General features: G+C 37.7%; 1 protein-coding gene across 1 annotated transcript in view; it reads left to right on the forward strand.

Annotated features, from left to right (window-relative positions):
- Positions 1–22,559, forward strand: part of adcy2a (adenylate cyclase 2a) — a 56,872-nt gene that overhangs the window by 16,668 nt on the left and 17,645 nt on the right. Inside the window, exons 4-15 of the mRNA XM_072394641.1 lie at positions 15,832–15,981; positions 17,876–18,024; positions 18,214–18,325; positions 19,075–19,202; positions 19,642–19,800; positions 19,961–20,093; positions 20,181–20,357; positions 20,454–20,497; positions 20,688–20,768; positions 21,005–21,074; positions 21,285–21,382; positions 21,527–21,611. Of these exons, the coding sequence (XP_072250742.1) occupies positions 15,832–15,981; positions 17,876–18,024; positions 18,214–18,325; positions 19,075–19,202; positions 19,642–19,800; positions 19,961–20,093; positions 20,181–20,357; positions 20,454–20,497; positions 20,688–20,768; positions 21,005–21,074; positions 21,285–21,382; positions 21,527–21,611 (1,386 nt within the window). The remainder of the gene's footprint in view (positions 1–15,831; positions 15,982–17,875; positions 18,025–18,213; positions 18,326–19,074; positions 19,203–19,641; positions 19,801–19,960; positions 20,094–20,180; positions 20,358–20,453; positions 20,498–20,687; positions 20,769–21,004; positions 21,075–21,284; positions 21,383–21,526; positions 21,612–22,559) is intronic.

Here is a 22,559-nt window from a genome sequence, read left to right on the forward strand (position 1 = left end):
CACAAAATGAGCATTTTTATTTCTTTCTATAACTGTAACTGCAGTCTATTCTTTTAGCAAACAAATGTGACCTTTAAACTAAAACTAATTCAGCATTGCAGGTGAGGGATAGAAATTCTAATTTGTTTTTTTTATGTTCCATTGAAAGGTCACCTTCTTGCCAGTAGTATTACTATTTGTATGCAAACTATTCAGGCAGCTGCTATATGGTGATAAATACAAGAATACATAACAATATCAGGAAACTGTCAGAGCAAAAATACTTCAATAATACTACTACTGCATTGGTACTTCAGATTATTTTATAAATTATTTTTAGTTCCCTTCTCTTGAGTTTTCACAAGTGTGTTCAGTTGCTTTTGTGAATTATGTTGCAATGACCTGTTTTTTGCTCTCAGTCGACTTTTATTCATGGCTAACGGTGGCATGTGAATACTGGCGTCTGGGCAGCCAGGGGCTTTATGTTCACTGGTCACTGTCTGTCACCTCGGCTCAGTCTGTCTGTAAGCACAAATCCATCGACCGAAAAGGGTGTCCTTTAGAAAATCTCTCATGTAAGTATTAGATAGCCTGAGCAACGTGAGAGCAAAAAGAGGATGTCCAGGAATATTTAATTTAATTTAAGATTGATTGTTTGCAAATAAATTGTTTGTATCATTACAAAGCTTTTAGCAATGAAAAATGTCATGTCATGTCAAAACAATTTAATTTTCTGAAGATTAGAAAAGGTAAAGAAACCAAACAATCCAATCAATTTTTTAAAATAAAAAAACTCCTGATTTCCTTGTGCCTGCTAAGATGCGGTTACTCCATGTCTTTCTTTTCTTCCTCCCGACTCAACATGTGAAACCCATTTATATATCCCTGTATCATTGGAAGTTCTTGGGTGAAAGTGGTATGGATGTGAGGATCCATACCAACAACGGAATGAAACAATTAATTGAAGATGGAAACAAAAATTTTCCAAATCATGTGGATTAGAAACCCGAGAAAGCACATTTCCAACCCTCAGTTTGAGTCAGGTCCACCACCTGACAGTGCCACGGAGGAAAGAAGTTTCAGATAGAAACCTCGTCTTTCATCTTTTTAAAAGATCTTTTACTTTGTTCTGGATGTTGATTGGTTGCAGCCAGTGTCTAGATGAGAACTCGCTCATGAGAATGGTGACTTTGTCACAAAGTGCAGTGAAGCTGTTCCTTTTGGTTGAGTGGAAAGACGTTGAGATGTTGTTACTTGGTTTTATTTTTCTAATCTCAAACTTTCTTCTGTAGTTATTTCAGAAATTGATTTCTATACTAACTCTTTCATTGATGATGGTCTTACTTTTACATTGTTCTCACTAACTGGACAGTATCGTTAACAACTGAACAAGAAAGACGCATGACGGTAGGATGGTGTGATGGAGAGATGTGACAGACTAAAGGCTGCTTTGTACTGTAGAATATTTTGATAGTTTGTATTTCTCTTGGATGAAGCCTCCACTCTTTTGCGTTTGTAGTGTGTTATTATTGCATTCGTCATTACTGTATTTGATGCTGGTACACAGAAGAGTGTCTTCTCCTGTGAAGGGATTCATCTTCATGGCTTGTTTTGCACCCTGCCACAATCTAAGCAGAATGTGGTAAGTGTACAGCAACTTGTATACATTTCTCTTTTTTTTTTTATTTTTTCAAATATAGGCCTTTCTTCTTCTTTTTTACATTTTTTTATATACAGTAGTAATTGGTACATTCCTGTTGCTTATGCACACATGCTTGGGCACCCATGGTAACCTTGAGATGCTGAAGTCCAGACTAGGATTGTCGATCAGACATGAATGGGATAACATTCCACTTCCAATGCTTCATGGATATTTTGTTTTTGTGTGGCTTCCTCTGTGTTTATTAGCCAGTGCTGGTTCAGTCTTTTTGTGTTGGGACATGATGGAAGCTGAGCAGTGAGAGAATCTTCTCTCTGCACTGATGCTTGGAAGTTTTTGCACCCTTAAGAATTTTCATAATTTCTGAATTAATATAACCATGAACATTGGTCTTTTCAAAACAACTCCCAATAGCAGAAATGGAGAGCCAATAGAGATAAATGAGACAAAAATATTATGCTTAGTCATTTGTTTGAGGAAAATGATACAATGTTGCTTATCTGTGAGTGGCAAAAGTATGTGATCCCAGTGTGCAGCAATACATTCAATGGTTAAACTTCTGTTTAGTTTCTTTCCATTTGTCGTGATTGTGGATTGGAAGAGTCCAAACTCTTTGTTGGTTGTTTTTATAGCGTCAACAAAGTTTATTCTAAAGTCCTCAAAAATCTCCTTCGTTTGTGTCATGATACATTTCCACAGCATATGATAGGTCTCTTCTCTTTCCTTTCACATTTTATTTTCATCCCATTCCCTTTAAAATTACCTGCTAATAATCTTAGAAGTTCACATACAAGTTTTGACACTAACAGATCTATATTATAGAATTATTGTGCTCAATGAGTTACTGAACAGCTTTATTATTTTGTCAAGTAGCTGGAAGTTGTTTGCATCGTTGTGGGTATTGATCATTCGGTCTGTAATATGTTCCTTTAAAGTTGTTTAAATGAACTGTTTTTGTGTATAGAGCTTGAATTTTGTGATTGGTTGTAGTCAGTAGTTGTTGTGTTTTTGGGTCCCTTTTGGTGTTTTCCTGTTCGATTTTGTTCCCAGTGATGACTAAGGTTCTCTGTGTATTTACTGACTGTTGAAATGAGTTGTTTTCTCATAAGTTTATCCATTCAGGTCCTGACTGGTGAGTTTGTTTTCAGTGCAAATTAAAATGTCACTAAACTCTGTGCAGCATGTTGATTTAGGAGATGCAGATGGTGTTGTGCGAGGGCTGAATACTGAATTGGACGGAGTTTTGGGGTGAGTTTTCTTTGCCTAGTTTTGTTATTACTGAAAATTGGTTGCAATAGTTGTCAGTTCCTCTTGGTGGTTCAGATTGTTCAATGATGTGGTATGGTTTTGGCAAGGGGAGACAAGGTTTTAAAAAACTGTTTTATATCTGGATTAAGATGAGGTGTTTGAATTGGAAGCTCTCGTAGAAGTGTGCCACCATGTTGCAGTGAACCAAGTCTGGCAGTAGAGTTTCAGCGTTGGTGTTATTGTCTCTCTGGTAGTTGCTATTTCACTGTTGGACATAAATGAAAAGGAGGCAAAATGTGAAGTTAATGGAAGCAATGGAGTGCTTTGAAAAGTCAGATGGAAAGAGTTCACAGGATTTTTCACATCCTTCCTTCCTCCATTCAGTCTTTTTATTCCTCCTTCTCTGGCCTCTTTTCTGCCTCGGTCATTTTTCTCAGTTTTCTGGAGAAATTGAATTATTCAAACAACAGGAGAAAAACACAGATCTTCCCTTAAAAAAAATACTGCAGTTACAGAGATACTGGGCCTTAGTGGCATTTAGTCATTGACACTCAAAAGGTGATTTAAAAAACTGCAAACAGGAGTGAATTCCCTAATGCTTAAGTCTCTAAGTGACTTCTACTTATCTATCTTTTAGGACAGTAAAATCGATGGTTGTGTTGAACTCTTGGATGAAAAATTCTATTTCTGGTTATTTTTGTGTAGAAATAAAAAAAATTGAAAAAAAGAGAGCAGATATAAAGTCTATTTAGCTTTCTCTTTATTCCGCTGCAGCTTGATGGATTGGAATCATGCCTTTTAATTGGATAGGGAATGACTTACTTTTGTTGTGGAGAAAAAAACTGAGCAGTCAGACTCGTCTTTGCAGCCTTTCAGGGGAATTTTATCAACACATTCAAAAGGGATACATGTCACCAGAGCAGCATACAGGGATTCCTGAAACATTAGATTTTTAGATACTTAGACCATCCAGTAACAGTGGTGTCCAAAAACACATCCTTAATCTGGTGCCTCCATTCTGCATCTTCCACAAATATCTTCTGTTGTATACTTTGCCCAAAGAGACACAGGTTAGGGTGTTCTCTGGTAGAGACCGACAGCATATGGCACGAGTGAAAATATAGTAGTTGCTGCCACACTTTTTTATCGTCGTTTTTGGCTTTTAGTCTATCGCTTGAAGTTGCAAATATGGATCTTCAGTTAATTTCAAGAAAGGCCCTCAAGCTACTAGCGCTGTCAATTTAGTCATTAATGAAGTTCAAACAAATTTGAAGTAAACAGACAATTTTTTTTAAATTATTTTTTCCTAATGTATTTGAATGTCGTCCCCCCCACCCACCTTTCTCACGTGCCAACAGCTTTAAATACTTCAAGGGGTATGTTCAATTCCTCTGGTGTGCTACCTATGCTCTCTTTAACGTGGACCGATGTGACTTCCTCTTAGCTGCTTGGTACACAGTGCGTAAATATCAAGTATACCATGGCTTTGGTTTCATCAGAAGTTCCTAAAGCCCCTCTTAGAGAGCAATGTCAATGAGCTACATATCTTTACAGGATATGATATTTTTACAAGCATGATGGATTTGAATCATGCCTTTTAATTGGATAGGGAATGACTTTTGTTGTGGAGAAAAAAACTCCACAAGCATTTTTACAAGCGTCAGTTCAAAGGAACTGTAGCCGATTTGTTGATATAGACTAACGCACTGTCCACACTAACAAGACTGCATTTCTGAAATATTTTTTCCAAAGTAAGGGAAAAAAACTTTAAAAAAATAAATAAATTGAAAAAGCCCAAAACAGCTGTTACATCTTTGTTATGTGATTTACATTGTAAAATCCCCAGAATTTCTAAGCAGTGCTTTGCAAATGATTAGAGATTCTCAGAGTTCCAAGAATAAATGACAGCTTTATAATCTACCTTCATGAATGCTTCCGATAAACGCAATTGTATATCTGAGAAGGTTTTGTGTAATTTTGACTTCTGTAAAATTGTGATTAGGAGGTACCTGAATATAGTTTTCCTCAGTATCTTCCAAGGTCATTTATGTAAAGGTCAGTATTTCAAAGAATCATGATTAGTTTTAGGGAAATATAGACGAATATATTAAATTAAATGCTCAAGGAGTATTGCATAAAGGGCAATCAGTCTTACATTGCCGGCAGGATTTCACAAATACTTGTTGTTATAACAGCTGCTGAAGCTGTTTGAGACCATGGAAAGGTTTGATTTGGTTTCTCATTTCTCTTTTTTGCAACTATGTATGTGTGTATATGTATGTATGTGTATATATATATATATAATTTTTTTTGTCACATAGGCTTTTTAACGACTCTCTTGAAAATCTCACAGAATGTATTTAGTCATCACATTGATAGCCTATCTTCATATAATAGGATTTGTACAATGCCAGATGTCACAGGTGCCCATTTGTGTTTGCACTTGTTTCTTTTATGGAGAAACCATATGCACTGGATGTGTTACTTCAAGCCAATAAAACCAGATTCCCCTTCACACCAACGTTAGATAGTTCTCGCTCTAAACGCATGACTGCAAGATTACAGCAACAATGGCTTTTATAAACCTAAGCTGTGATTTACATAATCCCAGAATTCACCAGCAAGGGTCAAAGCCTTGAGAACTTGGCTGTTATCTGTAATTGGATACCAGTGAGGTACGGATGATTCACACAGCCAGACTATTCTCACAGGTGACCTTTGAGATGGTCTGAGGACTGTCAGAACCTTGTCTAACAGATGTCAGTTTATAAAGACAAACATGTTTAACTTGATATAATCTACAGAGCAGTTAAAAAAAAAAAAAAATAAATAAATAGGCAACTTTTTTTTTAATATGATCTAATGAATCTCCTGAGTAAGAGCTAAAAGTGTAACCATGGGAAAAATCATTACTGGAATGGAAGTTGGTCATGCTGGCTCTTAAAAATTTCGGAAAAACTACTGGATCAAATTTTTGACAGGCTCATTGAGATGGAATAAATGGGTAGCTGAATAGAAATGAAACTTGGATAGGATGATGGTTGGGTATAATTTATGGTAACACTCAGCAATATTGTGTATTGCTGCTAAAAACCTTTTTTATACAACGCCTTACAAAGGCTTCGGTCCATGTTTTTGTGCCTGCCTTTCAGTTATTCAGTGTCCTTCCCTGAACTAGACACTCTCAATACTATTCTGTTGCACAACGTTCTGACAGTTTTATCAGTCTTCCTATTGAAAAAAGATGATAAAGAACAAAACCAGTCTTGCGAGTATTATGCTTTTCAATTTGGAAAAAGTAACTCAGGTCTTTTTTCCAGTGTTTGGAAATGTGCAGAGCAGACATAATAAATTCAGTGTACTACAAGAGGGGACATCTGTCCCAGATACAGTGAATAGGCATGAACATAAGCCCAGCCAGCAGACCACACTCGTGTACCTAGCCTCTGGCCCTAGTGTTTGCTTTTGTCAAATATAAAGATGAGATGGGTGCCTTGGTGGTGAATTCAGTGTTTGATATGTTTAAATTGAATATATGACAGCTGTCTCATTAAGGGCTCTTGTCTACTACACCGTTTTATCCTCAGTATGAGTTTTATATGGGTATTGAATACCCTGATGATGGGTCATAATTATGATAGTAAAGAAAGAAGAGCAGGATGTGTCACATGGTTGATGCACATAAGAATTGTGTGGTTTTAATTTTTTACATCAGTTGGTCTTGTGGATGTTGTACAGTTGTACCCTTAGTTTATAAATACCTTTTTTTTTTTTATTTAATCTTTTTTTTTATTGGCAGTAAACATTTGACTGATATGGCACAGCAAGTGTTCTGTGTTTGAAAAAAAAATCTGCTCTATATATTTAAAAGAAAAGCAAAGTGATCACCAGAAGATAACTTGTTAAATCTATTGCTTTATTATCTTGAGTGATGGAATCCATATTTTCTATCAGAAACACACCATGCTGCAGAAAACAATTTGTTTTGCTGTGCATGGGCTCAAAAACTTCCAATCCTCATCCCTGTCCTGCCTCGAGTGGTGCACTCTGATCAAACCGGTCTGTGCTTGTTCGGTCAGAGCATCATTACCACAAACCAGAGCACAACTTTGGACATAAAATAATGAACGCAACATGTTGAGCTCAAGAGACCTCTCCCATTTTTTTTTATCTTGTATATGTCCAAGATGACTACTTTTGCTTTGCTGTTTGTTGCAGCCATACATAGCATATATAGTCGCATGCTGATGACATCATGCAGCTTGGTTTATTTACCCCAATCCCACCACTTGAAATAAGGCTGATACACAACTGCAATGAAGGGTCTTTTTAAAGGTTTCCTTCAAATTTGCTTAACCCTTTAATGTACTGTTCTACCATTTGTTAGAGTACATTTTTAGTGACTGACGTGCAGTGAAGATTTGTAGAATTAAACCTAACTAAACCATGTCTACCACTTGGTTTAGGTTTTTAACGCTTAAGAAATGTATATGTTATGCCAATTCTTTTTCAAATTTGAATACTTTTACCAAAAACTCCAATGATTTGTGAAACAAATGTTGATTATGGTTGTTATTGCCCAAGGAAAAAAAAATATGCAAAGATGCCTTTTTTGTTTGCCTTTTCGTCAATGCGGACAGGATATAAACTCAACTAATGTCAAATTTCAAATAGTTTTCAATTTACATGTACGACTTTAGATTAATTAAATAAAAAAAAACACTTTCATAAATCAAATTCACATAAATTTAATTTAACTTGGCTATAATTTGCTTTTTTGTGTGTGTATATATATATATATATATATATATATATATATATATATATATATATATATATATATATATATATATATATATATATATATATATAAAAGCTTAGATGAATAATAAAGCATAAGTATCAAAACCATTCATACGTGTTAGTTTAAACTGACATGTGGGTTTTTGAATAGTTTCAACACATCAAATCATGTCATCCAAAGCTAAATCTTTGTTGGATTTTTAAAGTAAAGCTGATACTGAGCTGGTGTCTTTTTGTCTCAGATGCTGGCAATATGAGGAGACACAGCAAGGGCCTTTCATTGCTGCAGGTTCTCATGTCGGTTTGGTGTGCGAGAGCCTTTATATAATCTTGTGGAAGGTAGTTCCAGAGATGAGAAGCGGCTGAGCTTAAAGCTTTAGACCCTGTGGTAGATAAGTGGATCAGGGTTGTAGTAAGGAGGAGGGAGACAAAGGATCTGAGAGTTAGGGTGGATGTATCTACAAAGGAGTTCCGAAAGATATAATTGCATTAAGCAATCAAAAAAAAATAAATTAGACACTACAGTTTCTGAGTTCATGCGCAAGGGGATAGAAGATTAGTTAGTAAAGCACTTTGAATTGCCTTGTGTACGAATTGTGCTCTACAATTAAACTTGCCTTGCCTAATGGCAAAATCAACTTTGTATTGGGTGTTTACAAACTTCAGTTTCAACCCCTTGCAGAAATATTATCTTTTCCCTTTATAATTGCATGTCCTGCACAAGAAAAAGTCCTGAGTGCTGAAAATACAATTTGTAGTCAACATCACATTTGGTCACCAACTTGAGGGAAGGCTGCTGTTATCATTCTCAGGAATGAATAATGATATTGGATAATATCTTTCTGCACATATAAACATTTCTTGCACGACATGGCGTTGGGATCTTTTCCAGAGAGTTGTATTCACACTTTTCACTGTTTGGTTGGTATCAGCTGCTGGCGGGCTGTTGTAATAATTATAACTGGTGCCACACGTTCGGTTGCTTCTTCTGTTGTCTGTAACATTGGATTCAATCAACAGCTCAGGCACTTAAGTGGTAATGAAATACGCTTCCCCATCTGTTCAGGTAGATACTGATTAGTCTGAAACTGGTCCCACATTAGCACGGATTCTCAGTAACCAACTCTTGATAACTAAAAAAAAAATGTACCACATGATGCCTTTTATTAAAGTATTTATACTACTCTACTAAGTGCATTCTTTGAAGCTCATACCTTAGATCTATTTTCACCAAATAAGTGAATAGGTGTAAAAGTTATAATAGTTGTCTTTATTCAATAAATTCTTAAATTTTAGGAATGGATTGCTATCAAAAGAAAACCGGATTTGTGCAATTGTGGCTCGACAGCATGTGGAGAAATAAATGCTGCATAGTTGCAGCAAGCTGGATCAGACACAGCTACAGCTGAGCAAGCTCATAATACTGTGATGGCAGCTCCTTCATGCCAACTTACTGAGTTTTGCCATTACATTAAGTACAAGACAATGCAAGTGAATAGTCTAACAAAACAAGCTGTGTCATCTTCAGCTTTTTAACCATGAACTTTGGCAGTAAGGATCTGCAGATGACTCGCAGCTACATCTGTTGGTCTGAATCCCTGACTGCTTGTGGATCCAGGATACACTCTTGAACAGATGTTGTTCAAATCTGACTTTTCTATTTTGCAATACACTAAAGTGAAGATCAAACTCTTCACTGTAGTGTTAAGAAGGGGTTTACCATTGTCCTGCTTATTTTAGTTACTTAGTTTAGTTATTATAGTTGGTCAGTGTAAACCTACGTTTTGCATGTACCTATTACAACACTTTGGCTCTCTAGTAAAAGAGTCTTGGTGCTACAATCCAGGTCTGTTATCCATTGAAAAAATTTGACGCACTTGAAAACATGGGGCCCCCAAACTCTAGGGTATATGAGATTCTGTATCAAAGTGGAGCATGAGCAAGAAGTTTAATTAATGACAGCCTGTTTGACACGTGAAGATTTGATTACTGCAATGAGAAAATATCCCACATGACAAAGTTTAAATAAATGTACATTTATCAACTATCTACTCTTAGAATGATACAATACAAAACATAAATCAATAAAAGAGCTCGTATGTGTCTTCAGATTAACTATTTTAGAAGTGTGTTGAATGAGGAACCTTTTGAATTTTAAATGAAAATTGCAGAAAATAAATTGGTTGTGATATGAAATTATATGGGGAGATTAACTCAGAGCCTCAGTTAAAGACTAAAACAGACAGACTCGAGTATGGCCCGCCTGTCTGTTAGAAAGTGTTGGGCTCTCCCTCTCTATGCTCAAGAGTCAAGTAGAACCAGACAAGTGCTGAGCCTTTATGAATAAATAATGCACATGTGCAAAAATGTTGCGTACGCCAGTTTCCACGCACAGTACCGTGCATATAAAAATTAACATGACGTGGAAAAATATGCAGGCAGAGCTGTAACGGTCTGAGCGGTTATACAAACTTATGGATCATTCTGCAAACTTTTGTCTGGATCTTGTCAGCTACCAGGGCCAATAATAAAGCACCATCTATTTACAGTAGTTTACAAGATAACTTTTCCCACAAGGGACTGTGTTGTGACATCTGAAAACCTAAAGCCAAGCAGTGTAATTTGATACTATTTCTATTCTGGAATGAAATACTAATGTAACTACTATTTGATCCACAACTGTCCGACAGAGACATCAGGAGCAGCAACAAAAGCTAAGGTGGAGGTAAAGCAGTGCTTGTAAACAACAGATATAGTCATTGTTGACACATCATGGCAAAGGAGAAGAACTGTACCCGAGGCTACAAACACAACATCCCAATGCATTTAGGGTGATGTCTGAAGATTTTATCCATGTCTCCCTCTCTGCTACAGTTCCAGCCTTTCAACGGTTTGTCAACTGCTCCACCACAAAAAAATTAAATTTTCCAATGTAAAATATATTTACTGCTTTTCTTAATCAGACCAGAATCAGGTTCTTCTTACCTCCAACTATGCCCATTCTTCAGCGGCAACCTGTCGGCGCACTCTGCCAGCCACATGGAGAATATATCAATGCCATGAATGAGTGTGTGACATTAACCTATGTGTGGAGAATATTATTCCCACTGTGATGGACAGACGACCTGTCCAGGATGTACCCTGCCTCTTGCCAAATGACCCTTGTGACCCTAAATTGGATTAAGCGGGAATAGAAAATGGATGGAAGAAGTATTATTCACACAAAAACAGTAATAAGGCTCCAGAGAAGGAGACAGGAAGTTATTGAGGATTGTTAAAAAACGGCTGAAAAAGATGGAGAGTAATTACATACTACGTCGTCCTCTCTCTCCCTTCCAGCCTGTTTGTCTCCAGCAGTCGGGTTAAGAATTAGTTTGAGAGACTGAAGCAGAACAAGACTACAGGTCCAGTTGATGCCAGTCCTCGGGTCCTGAAGATATGTGCGGAACAACTTTGTAGGATTCTGCAGCACCTCATCAACAATAGCCTTAGTCAAGAGCATGTTCCAGTGTTGTGGACAATATCCTGCCTTGTTCCAGTACCTAGAAAAAAAATGTTAGGGCTACATACCAGTTGCCCTAACAACCTTCATCCTGAAAGTCCCAGAGAAACTGTAATTGGCTCACCTTAGTAAGCAAGTGAAAACCTTTCGGGACCCACAATTGTGTGTATATCGTTCTCGGGTTAATGTTGAAGATATCATCTGCCTGCTTCAGTAAACATTTTTTTTGTTTTGTTTTTTCAAGAGCTTTATATACAATTCAGCCTGCACAGTTACGTAAGAAGCTGCAAAAATACAGTTGGATGCCTACACAACCACATGGATTATTGACTACCTGACAAACAGACCACAGTTTGTAAGATTTAAAGGTTGTGTGCCTGAGAAGATGGCCAGCGGTGCAGAAGCACCACAGGGGACTGTATTCTCAGTTTCTCTTCACTTTCTACATCTCAGACTTCAAATACAACTCAGACTCTTGTCATCTCCAGTAATACTCTGGCAAATGACTCTGCAGTTATTGAGTGCATCAGTGATGAGCAAGAGGATGAGTACAGGAAACCTGTCGATACAGATACTTGGGAGTCTACCTGGACAGCAGACTGGATTGGAAATACTACAGGTGTTGTCTACAAAAAGGGACATAACAGACTGTACATCTTGAGAATCTAAGGTCCTTCAACGACTGCACCAAGATGTTGCATATCTTCTATAAGTCTGTGGTGGAGAGTGCTACTTGCTATGCAGTCATCTGTTGGGGCAGCAGCATCAGAGCCAGAGGCTCGAAGAAACCTGCTCTGGAGCCCCTGGATCTGATTGTAAAAAGAAGAAAGCTGCACAAATAAAGAGCAACACTGACCGTCCTCTACATAGAATTGTGTTGAAACAACAGAGAGTCGTCAGTATGAGGCTTCTTCTGCTACAACGTAACACCGTGAGATACGTCATTCCTGCCAGCAGTAATAACGGTACCTAATGATTGGTGAGAGAAAAAAATCCTTCCACAGTATAATTTGCCTTTGGGTTAAGTAAAGTATTTTTTTCATTACATTTATCTTTTTGCCAATGAATCTGATTTGATAATAACTTGGTCAGATTTCTCTGTTTTATGTGAGGTGGATGTATAGTGATATATCAGGGACAGCGCACTTTTCCAAGGTGCAGCGGCATTGTTGACAAAAGTCGAGGTGCACAGTTCCATCTCTTCATAGAGGAAAACCCTCTGACATGTGTAACTTCACTACCGGGTCATTAGGACACAAAACAAAGAATTAAAGCTTAAAAAAAGAACAATCAAAGGGAAAAAAAATGTAGACATTGTGTGTATATTTTAACCAGTTTATTTAATAAACATTTCTACAAGTAAATCATTCACCCTCTTCAACTAATTGCAGATGTATTTAGTTTTATTCATAATTTTGTACTGTGGCTCCAGTACAGAACTAGCCCTCGCTCAATCCCAGGGCTCGAGATACAGCAGCAACAGCACACTGTCAGCTGCCGTGGAGACGCAGGTGCAGTCCTACAGCTTCCCCTCCTTTTTACTCTAATTCTGCTCGCCTCTGATGTGATGGGGTCTTCCATGCACCAGACTCCCTAGTTTCTGCTTCACAATCTATGACAATATTTATCATTACATTGTCTAACTGTATCCAGCCTGTTGACTGTGTGTGGATTAGATTTGAATTTGTACCCCAATGCAGCAGCCACCGTTTCTTCATGTGCCGTCAGCTCCAGCTTTCCTGCACCACTGTCTGTCAGCCACACCTTGCAAAATCACTCTTTTCTTTACATCATCATTTATGTCAGACCACTTTTGTCAAATTTTGGCTGCTGTGTGCTCCTCTAAACCAGACGCATTTGCTGTCACAGTGACGTTCTGCCCCTTCATCACTTTTAGTTTGTTACTGATCCAGATGACAAACTACCAAATAATACATTTAGCTCCTGCATCTGTGATAAGTCCTTTAGTCTCACACTCAGAACTTGCTGCAAAAAAAATAAGGGACTTCAATCATTGTTGACTGAACAGAAGGTGACAGGTGGTGTGTCTTATGGTCCTTTACTTAGTCATTCTTGGAGGGAGCAAAGGCTGGGTATTTGGCACAAGTGCTCGGTTTCACATTCATTAACATTTATAAAGGAAAGCTGTGCAGTATCTGGCAAGTATACTTTCCAGATGTTATGAATATGACTTTAAGTATGTAAGCTACACAGTCTTATAAATGAGGCCCCTGTGTTTTTTTGTTTTTTTTACGAGATGGCTTTACAACTTTGGGATTTGTCCACATGACACAAAAATTGACTAAACTTTTATATGAGGTAGTAGACAGTGAATAAACAAAGCAAGCTGAATAGGCATGTGGTTATCAGGAATGAAAAACTCTGCAATGACTAAATTCTGTCGTGAACAGATAAGACAAAACCAAGCACAATGTGTAGATAAGAGGAGTAAATGCAGGCAAAAAAGCAGTACTGAAATTATTGCAAAGGGTTAAGACAAAGGCAGTAACAAAAGCCAATGCAAAGAGAATTCAAAAGCAAATTCTATTGATCTTTGGCTGAAAGTTGAGGCGGGTCTGAAACTCTGCAGACCAATAAGGCATTGTTGATTATATGCACACTACAATATAATCCCTTCTCTCTCTCTGAAAATGTTTCTATATTTGGAAACGCATTTCAGACAAAGTCAGACTGAAAAGGCAGTTAAATGTCTCCCACATCTCCACATCAATGATTAAACTTGAAAAAGATACGATATATGCTTCAGGAATAGTGCCTAATTGTCTTGCATGCATATGGTGTTACTCAGTGGAATTGAATCAATACATAACTGTTTAAATCATTAACCACAGGTAAACAAATAACTTATCTTTCTCAATTCAGTGAGCAGGTGCTTAATTAAATTTGATTGGAACACGGCACTGTGATTCCTGTGATAAAGTATTTGCTGAAAGAAATGAGATATTTCCTCAGCTTGAAGACTATATTAATCACAGACATTCATATGTCATTATCAATTGTTATACACTATAAAATGAAAGTTCATTGTATTGTCCAGGCCGATGTGCGTGAGCACGATTTGCGTCCTGTAAAGTTGGTATTTAAAGTGATTAATTAAGGGGTCTGAAACGGTCTTCACAATCCAAGCCAGATAAGGGGGAAGGAGCAACACATATATTTCTCTTTTAATGCAGAGGGAGAAAGAGACTGCGTTGAAAGGCCTAATTCCCCTCGATGGACTAATGTATTAAAGTTAAGTTTGGATGTCTGTGATGGCCTGGCGACCTGTCACCCCCCCCCCCCCCCCCCCCCCCCCCCCCAAACCCTGACCTGGATTAAGCAAGTATAGAAAATGGATGGATGGAAATTGGGATGTGATCCCTTGTTTGGATTAGTACTTTTTGTCTGGAAAATACACAAGGACTGCATTCACGTTAGTCTCTTTTCTTAACACAGGCAGTCCAAACAGTGAGAATCGACTTGTCTTTGCTTGTTTCTGGCATTTCCGAGTGGAAGTGAGGTGATCTGTGCCCCTGGGATGTCACTGCATTTCTTTTTAAGTCTATAAGGATTAGCAAGCCTATAGAAAAATATGTTTCTTGTGAGGGTAAGAATCTGCTTATGTAGCTTCGATCAGCTGAATATGACATATCATTCCGATGGGAAAAGGGTCTTGCTTTAAAACGTACAGCAATTGGTCTCCTCGATTTCCAAACTTGTTAAAAAAGTGATGGAGCACATTGGTAAATTTGCATCTGTCTCAACATATTGCTGTACTTTCAAAATTACACTCTGTAAAAACTGCCAATAGTCTTCAGGCTCCAGGCTTTCTCCTCCTGCAATAGATAAAAGGCATGAAACTATGAAAACCCTGGCGTATACACAGACGGGGGTAACACATTACACTGCTGGGTGATCACATACAAACAGAACAGCTTGTGCATGTCCCTGGAGCTCATCTGGAATGATTCCATTCACTCCAGTGGGGTTGTGATAGTGGTGGTAGAGTTAGAAAGTCTAGCCTGTTGGTCCACATATAACTTGTTCTGACGACACATCATCTGCCAGGTTTTTTGCTTGTTTGTTTGTAGGCTAGAGAAAAGTTGAATCGGTAAGCTGGTGTGATAATATTTATGGGGCAACATTCTGCATTTTTTATAATCTTCATATTGCATTCTCTTTTAAAGACAAAAGCAGGTGAAAATTGCTTATTTGAATTATTATTATTATTATTATTTTGGCAAATTTAAGGGGGAAAAAAAGTTATTTTTCTTAAAGTACAGCAGATATCGCCAATAAAAGGTACCATGAATATATTCACTTTTGTGTCTTTCACGTTTTGACTTAAATTACTGTTAAAATCATCCATTACACCCTTTCTGTGTACCTTTCTGTTTTTACATTCCTTCCTGTAAAGAGTTGCTGCTGCCTTTACCATATTCTGAAAGAGGGCTGTTCTTTTCCTGCCGGTGTCAGCAATACCTCAGAATAGACGAGGAAGGAAGTCAGAACTTATCTTTGTGTTTATTATGATTATGATGAAGGGAAACGCCATTTGGTACAAGACTGACCTGACTTGAATAGTATTTTTATCAGTTGTTATAATTTTGGCATTGTCTGTCCTTTGTACATTCTGCAGATTTTGGCCAATGTTATCATTTTCCTGTGTGGCAATATGGCTGGGGCATACCACAAGCATCTGATGGAGTTGGCACTGAAACAGACTTATCAAGACACCTGCAACTGCATCAAGTCCCCAATTAAACTGGAGTTTGAGAAGAGACAGCAGGTAAAGTGATCAATAACTCCAAATTCAGGCAGAACCCAAGAATATGCTCAAGTGCTGGTGATGCTTGTGATATTTTCATTGATTGTCTAATTAAATAAACATTAATGTTTCAAACATTAGTTCTAGATATTTACCACTAATTAGATTTATTTCTATATTGAAATGCAGTGTTCTGCGAATAATGTCAGTATTATATGTTTTCTGATTTTTTTACACAATCCTCCTTTTTTAATATTCTGCTCAACCTGTGTTGATTCAAGGTGAAACTGCTTTTGCATCAAAGATCTCACACAACTACATTGTGAATGCATTTCCCTCTGCAAACATTTATCATTAATAGGCTTTTATTTATGGCTCGTTCTGAAATTTAAACCGGTCAGCTCTGCATGTGAAAAATCCACAGGATTTTTTTTTTGTGTCAGCTAGAGCTAAACCTAACGTGCTGATTTTATTTATTTATTTTTTTCAGTGATAAAAGTAGTTTTATGTCTGCTTCTTATGAAGATTATTAAGATCGGAGAATATCTGCTGCTATATTGTCATAAGCGACAAACTACTTCCTTATAAATGAGTCTGAACACAGTTGTCTCACAAGGTTGCCAGTTCAAATCTCCCACTGTTCAAAATCGTTTTTTGGGTTCATTGGTCTAAATTGACTTTAAGAGTGACTGTGATCGTGTGGAATTGTTTCTCATTTGGCTCTGCATTGGTCCTGTGATGCACTGGCAACCTGTGCACGGGTGTACCCCACCTTTTGTCTGGTGGCAGCTGGGACAGACTCCAGTCCCCATCCGGGACCCTGAATTGGATTATGCGGGTATAGAATTTGGATGTATAGATGCTTTGTTCAATGTTTTCAACACCGACTGGGTTTTAACATAGCCTTTACAAATTAAATGTGGCAGTAAGTTCTTCTACTCATGATATGCAGCCAGCCAGCGCTATTCAGAGTCCCTGTGCCTTTGAGCTTCCTCTGCTTGCTTAGTGTAGTGCAGGAATGATAGAATACAAAAAGGGCAGGTTACTGCAAATTTGATGCTGCTGCTTTTAAGCAGCACAGCTTCCAGTGAAATATTGGCAAGATGTTTATAAATCCTCAGTCATTTGAGAGTGTGCGTTGAAGCATTTTTTTTTCTCACAGTTGTGAGAAATTGTGGAGCCATTTAGTTACACTACAGTGAATCCAGCTGTTGTTGTGAAAGCCCAAGCTTGGGGTGGAGCTGGTTTTCCCTTTAGTGAATTGAGATGGTTTGTTTGAACTGCCATGAGTGAAGCTTAAAACGCCTTGGGTGAATCGTTTCACAGTAGCCCTGGAGTGCTGGCTGCAGCTTGTGACAGATGGTAGTAACTGTGCAGAGACACAATTTTTTTTCAGGCGCTCAGTGAACTCATAATATATGCCGTTTGCTGCATGCTTTTAACCAAAGTGCACTGCAGTATAGCATACTGTCTATACATTTTCGGTTCGAGCAATCGAGGATGTGAATTCATCATAAACCCAAATCCCTGGCATGATGTCAGCAGCCATTGCAGATCTCTCCTTAAAATAGACCTGTCCAATCCCTTGAAACAGTGCAGTGAGTTGATTAACTAAAAAACAAAAGGGAGAAGTAAGAAAAGTTGTAAAACCTGAAGATTGTTTGAAGGGTTTCTGAAGTGTATTAGGTTAGTTAAGTCAAAACTGTGAGTCAACGAGGGAATAAGTTCCTGTAAGAATATAGTCCAAAGCTAAAACAAAGCAACTATCTTTTGGGACTGTTTTTTTCTAGACACATTTTAAGTTGTATGACTACAGAAGTTGATTGTCTCAACACTGTAATAATCACACTCACTTATGCTTATTTTATATGAGCATCCCTGTGCTATATCAACTTCCTCCTTTGTGTTAATTCAGGAGCGTCTGCTGTTGTCTCTGCTGCCAGCACACATCGCCCGTGTGATGAAAGCTGAGATCATCCAGAGGCTCAAAGGACCAAACTTTGGCCAGATTGAGAACACAAACAATTTTCACAACCTCTATGTTCAAAGACACACTAATGTCAGGCATGTAACATTTATTCTGATGTACCACTTACAAGACCATATAGATCTGCACTGCATGAAGTGTATATTTAAATTTAGAGTAGTTCAAATGTATAGTCATTGTTTCGAAACTCCAGTGTTTTTTTCTTTTTTAAATGGAGAGCATGTAACTGTTTAGTTATATTCAATAGTATTTCTTTCCATCTCTAGTATACTTTATGCTGATATAGTTGGATTCACACGGCTTGCCAGTGACTGCTCACCTGGAGAATTGGTGCACATGCTGAACGAGCTGTTTGGGAAATTTGATCAAATTGCAAAGGTAAAAAAAAATTCAGTACTTGGGTTGTTTTCACAAATTGATATTGACAATTGATTGAGTTTTGTGTCTTTGTTGGAGTCTAATAGCAGACCTTATTGTTTACAGTAATTCATATATTAAACTATACCATATATTACTCACTATCACATTTGGCAAAGGGTCGATTTCAGCCTACATGCACAAGCACAAAAGATAACATATTAAAAGTTTTTGTGAAATGCAGGCTTCAATTATCCTCTTACAAGTTTAGTACTTTGTCTTTCAGATAAGGTGTGGCCACCAAATTAGTTTTGATGTCCAATCAAATCAACTGTCCAACTGATCTTCTTAGTTATAATTTTGTCCACACTAACATGAATGATATGACATGGGCCTCAGATATTTACTTTTCTGACATGATATAATTTTTGTCTTGCAGATATTTGAACTATCAACATTTTTTTTTTCCCAGCAGCCTTCAGTACGATTCACAAACACAATGTGTCAGGCGCAGATGTCAGCCTTTCAAAGTCAAATGGGAGAAGCTTATTTCTTTAATATAACCAGAGATACAAAACAGAGATTACATTTTTTTCCCCTGCTGGCATTAATATAGTATAATACAGGAAAGCCCATGCAGCAGTCTGAATATGACAAGTCTTGAATGTCCCTCAAAAATGGATTAAATGAAATCAAATTTAAAAAGCTCCCCTTGTGATCTGCCAGTGGGATCTTAACTTATCACCAATATTGTGCTTTTTCATATGCAGGAAAATGAATGCATGCGGATCAAAATCCTTGGCGACTGTTACTACTGTGTGTCCGGCCTGCCAGAGTCATTGCCAAACCATGCAAACAACTGTGTAAAAATGGGTCTTGACATGTGTGAGGCAATCAAGTAAGTGGCAATTATATCACAGTGCTGCTCAAAAAAATGCTGAAATTATTTTTTAAATGTTTGCTTCTCTGATTTTGTAGATATTGTTCCAACTCTGTCATATGATTGCTAGCTTGATCCTTAGTATCAGTGATGCCAAAATATGTTTTGTAATCCATGGTCAGATTAGTGATATGTTGTGATCACTGGAAAACTGAAATGAGGATTAGCGTATTTGTTTGCAAACTTGGTTAACTCCGAAAGGCTTATGGCTTAAAAAAATAATTGTTCTGCTAAGTTTCCATTTTTCCCTTTTGTTTGTGGTGCAGTACTCTGCACACAGAATCAGGTTAGAATATGACGCATTGTCATTAGGTCATTAGTTTTCTGAGAGGATGGATGATATGAAGGATGATTTCCTTTAACAAATTCCCTTTTTTTTTTTTTTGATGCTTGACAGGAAAGTGCGAGATGCCACAGGGGTTGACATTAACATGCGTGTGGGTGTGCATTCTGGGAATGTCCTGTGTGGTGTTATAGGACTTCAGAAATGGCAGTATGATGTTTGGTCACATGATGTCACACTGGCCAATCATATGGAAGCAGGAGGTGTACCAGGGTGAGTGAGAAGGAAGTAAAACAGAAGCATTTTTGGGAGTGTTTTTGCAGTTTTTGTCTGTTTAATCACTGACTTTCCTTGCTCAAGAATATCCTGAATCATTGATAATATCCAAAGAGGCCCGTGAACTGACTGATCATTGTCAACCGTTCTCTCCCAGGAGAGTCCACATCACCTCAGTGACACTGGAGCACCTGAATGGTGCCTATAAGGTGGAAGATGGGGATGGGCAAGAAAGAGATTCTTACTTAAAGGAACATGGTGTCATCACTTACCTGGTTATCAACCCAAAGGTTCCTTACAAATCTTCTATTTTCTAAAGAGAACTGTGGATACAAAATGAAATGCTGCAGTATACCCTTTTTCCATTATTTCTTCAGGTAGAGCGTCGGAGCCCTCACCATCATTACAGACCCAGACACGCGCTTGATGGTTCAAAGATGAGAGCCTCAGTCAGGATGACCCGCTACCTGGAGTCATGGGGAGCAGCCAAGCCCTTTGCCAACTTGCACCACAGAGACAGCATGACTAATGACAATGGGAAGATCAGCACTGCTGTGTGTATTTATTTGCTACACGCATTGTATTGTTTATGTGGTAGGAGGCTGCTTGGTAGCTGCTAACCCATCCCTCCTCTCTTACTCTATTTCTAGGATGTGCCAATGGGGCAATATCACCTCCAGAGAAGATCAGAGAGGCAAGCCGCCCACTTTGCAGCTTGAGCAAAATGTTCTTTTGCAGGATCATTCTCATCCTTTAAATTATAAAGACATGCAATAAGATGATTAATGGGACTAGATTTTTGCTCAAGGCTTCGGTGTCTGTGACTAATACTTTGTCAACTTAAAAGACATTGTAACTCTGGTACTTTTTGTTACTCATTAAAGGACAAAGTCTCAGAAGAAACGGTTTGAAGAGGAACTCAACGAGAGGATGATCAGGACGTTTGATGGGATAAATTCACAAAAGTAACCTTCATTTTGCAAGCGCATGTTATTACTTTATGCTTAAAACACAAATTTGAAGAAAGCATATTTAAGTTTATCTTCATGTAATTTATCCTTTTTTTATGATGAAATTTATATTGAAAGCCCACCATTTAATCGAAAATCTGAACAACTGTTTTTGTTTCTATATATGTCCTTTATCTGCTCTTCTGCTCTCAACTTTTATATAATTCTGAAACGTGTGTTTATGCTTTCAGACAATGGCTCAAGTCTGAAGACATTCAAAGAATATCGCTGTTTTTTCACAATAGATCATTAGAAAAAGAGGTAACATGCTTTTCATCCAAACTGGAGTCATTTACACCTTTTGATGGAGTGAATAGACTTACTGAATATATAATTTTGAATATATTGATACTTTCTGTTGTTTGGCCCACACTTAGCATGCCATGGAGTGAATTACAGAGAGGTGTGTGGTGTCTGAGTGCACCTACAGTTTTAAAAGCCTTTCACTGACATCGTACTTTCTCTTTTTAGTACCGAGCGACAACATTGCCAGCCTTTAAATACTATGTCACATGCGCCTGTTTGATCTTCTTCTGCATTTTTATTGTGCAGATTCTGGTTCTTCCAAAGTAGGTGACCTTTATGTAAATGTTTAAAAATATTCTGCAGAGTTCTGTGGTTTTTACTCACTGTATTTATTTATTTACTTTTCAATTCTTTTTGCAAATGGCTTCATAGTAAGTGAACTAAATCATGTCTGGATTTTTTTGTAGGACAGCTGTCTTGGGAATATCCTTTGGAATGGCCTCTCTTATCCTGTCCTTGATCCTCTTCATATGTTTTATTGGACACTTTGTGGTGAGTAGAGTTCAAACTGCATTGTTTCAGTTGTACCTTGTGACTTGTAAATGATTCAAGTGCCCCTTTTGTCAATTAAACGTCCACAATGTGCCCCTCGGGTTATTAAAAGTGGCACTTAGGTGTGTTATTCTTTAATGATGCACAGTGCATCCACATCTTTGTTGAAGAGTCTTTCGCTGTCAGCTGGTGATTCTTGGGTTTACCACCTTGTGTTTCTGATATAATTATTCAAATGCTCAATTCAAATTATTTTGGTACTCAATACATGAAATTGATTATTATGGGGCATATATGCAATATTTGGAACATAAATATAGCAACAAACATCTGTAAAAAGATAATAGCATTCTTACCAGAGAAGCTGGTTCTTCTTCCTCGGTTTGCTGTGATCTGATCTGATCTGAGCTTCACATTTCTATGTTGTGGCAGCCGGTCTGGCTGTGAATGTTGAAGCACTTCACTGCCTCTCATGCAGCAGGCAAATGTCCACATTTCCTTGACTAAATAAAGCAGTTTTTAGCTATAAATATCCTGCTTTAAAGACACGATAAGCCCGCTGTCAATACTGGTCTGGCCTAACTCTAGTGTGACAGTGTTTTCACAATATAAAATTTCCATAATATTAAGACATCAACAGACATTAACAATGACATTGGTTAATGTGGCCTTTTGGAAGAAAAAAACAGTCATTTCTGTGACGTTCTTTCCTCCTGTGAACTGGAAATCATTCCCCCTCTGTCATTGTCGAGGATTTTCCAACTCCTTAAATGAACTTAGGGGGACAAGGATAAAGAGTGCTTTTGGGCTAGCTTAGAGCAAGGAAACACAGGTGTGTACAGAGCAGAAATGATTATTAAATTTTTGTCAGATGCTACACTTCGTCTCCTAAATATGACATAGAATCAAGGGTTTCTGATTTGGCAGCTTTGTCCTCTCATCTCTTGC

Source organism: Leuresthes tenuis, unplaced genomic scaffold, assembly GCF_036924035.1.
Source record: "Leuresthes tenuis unplaced genomic scaffold, fLeuTen1.0.hap1 SCAF_10, whole genome shotgun sequence".
Lineage (NCBI taxonomy): Eukaryota > Metazoa > Chordata > Actinopteri > Atheriniformes > Atherinopsidae > Leuresthes > Leuresthes tenuis.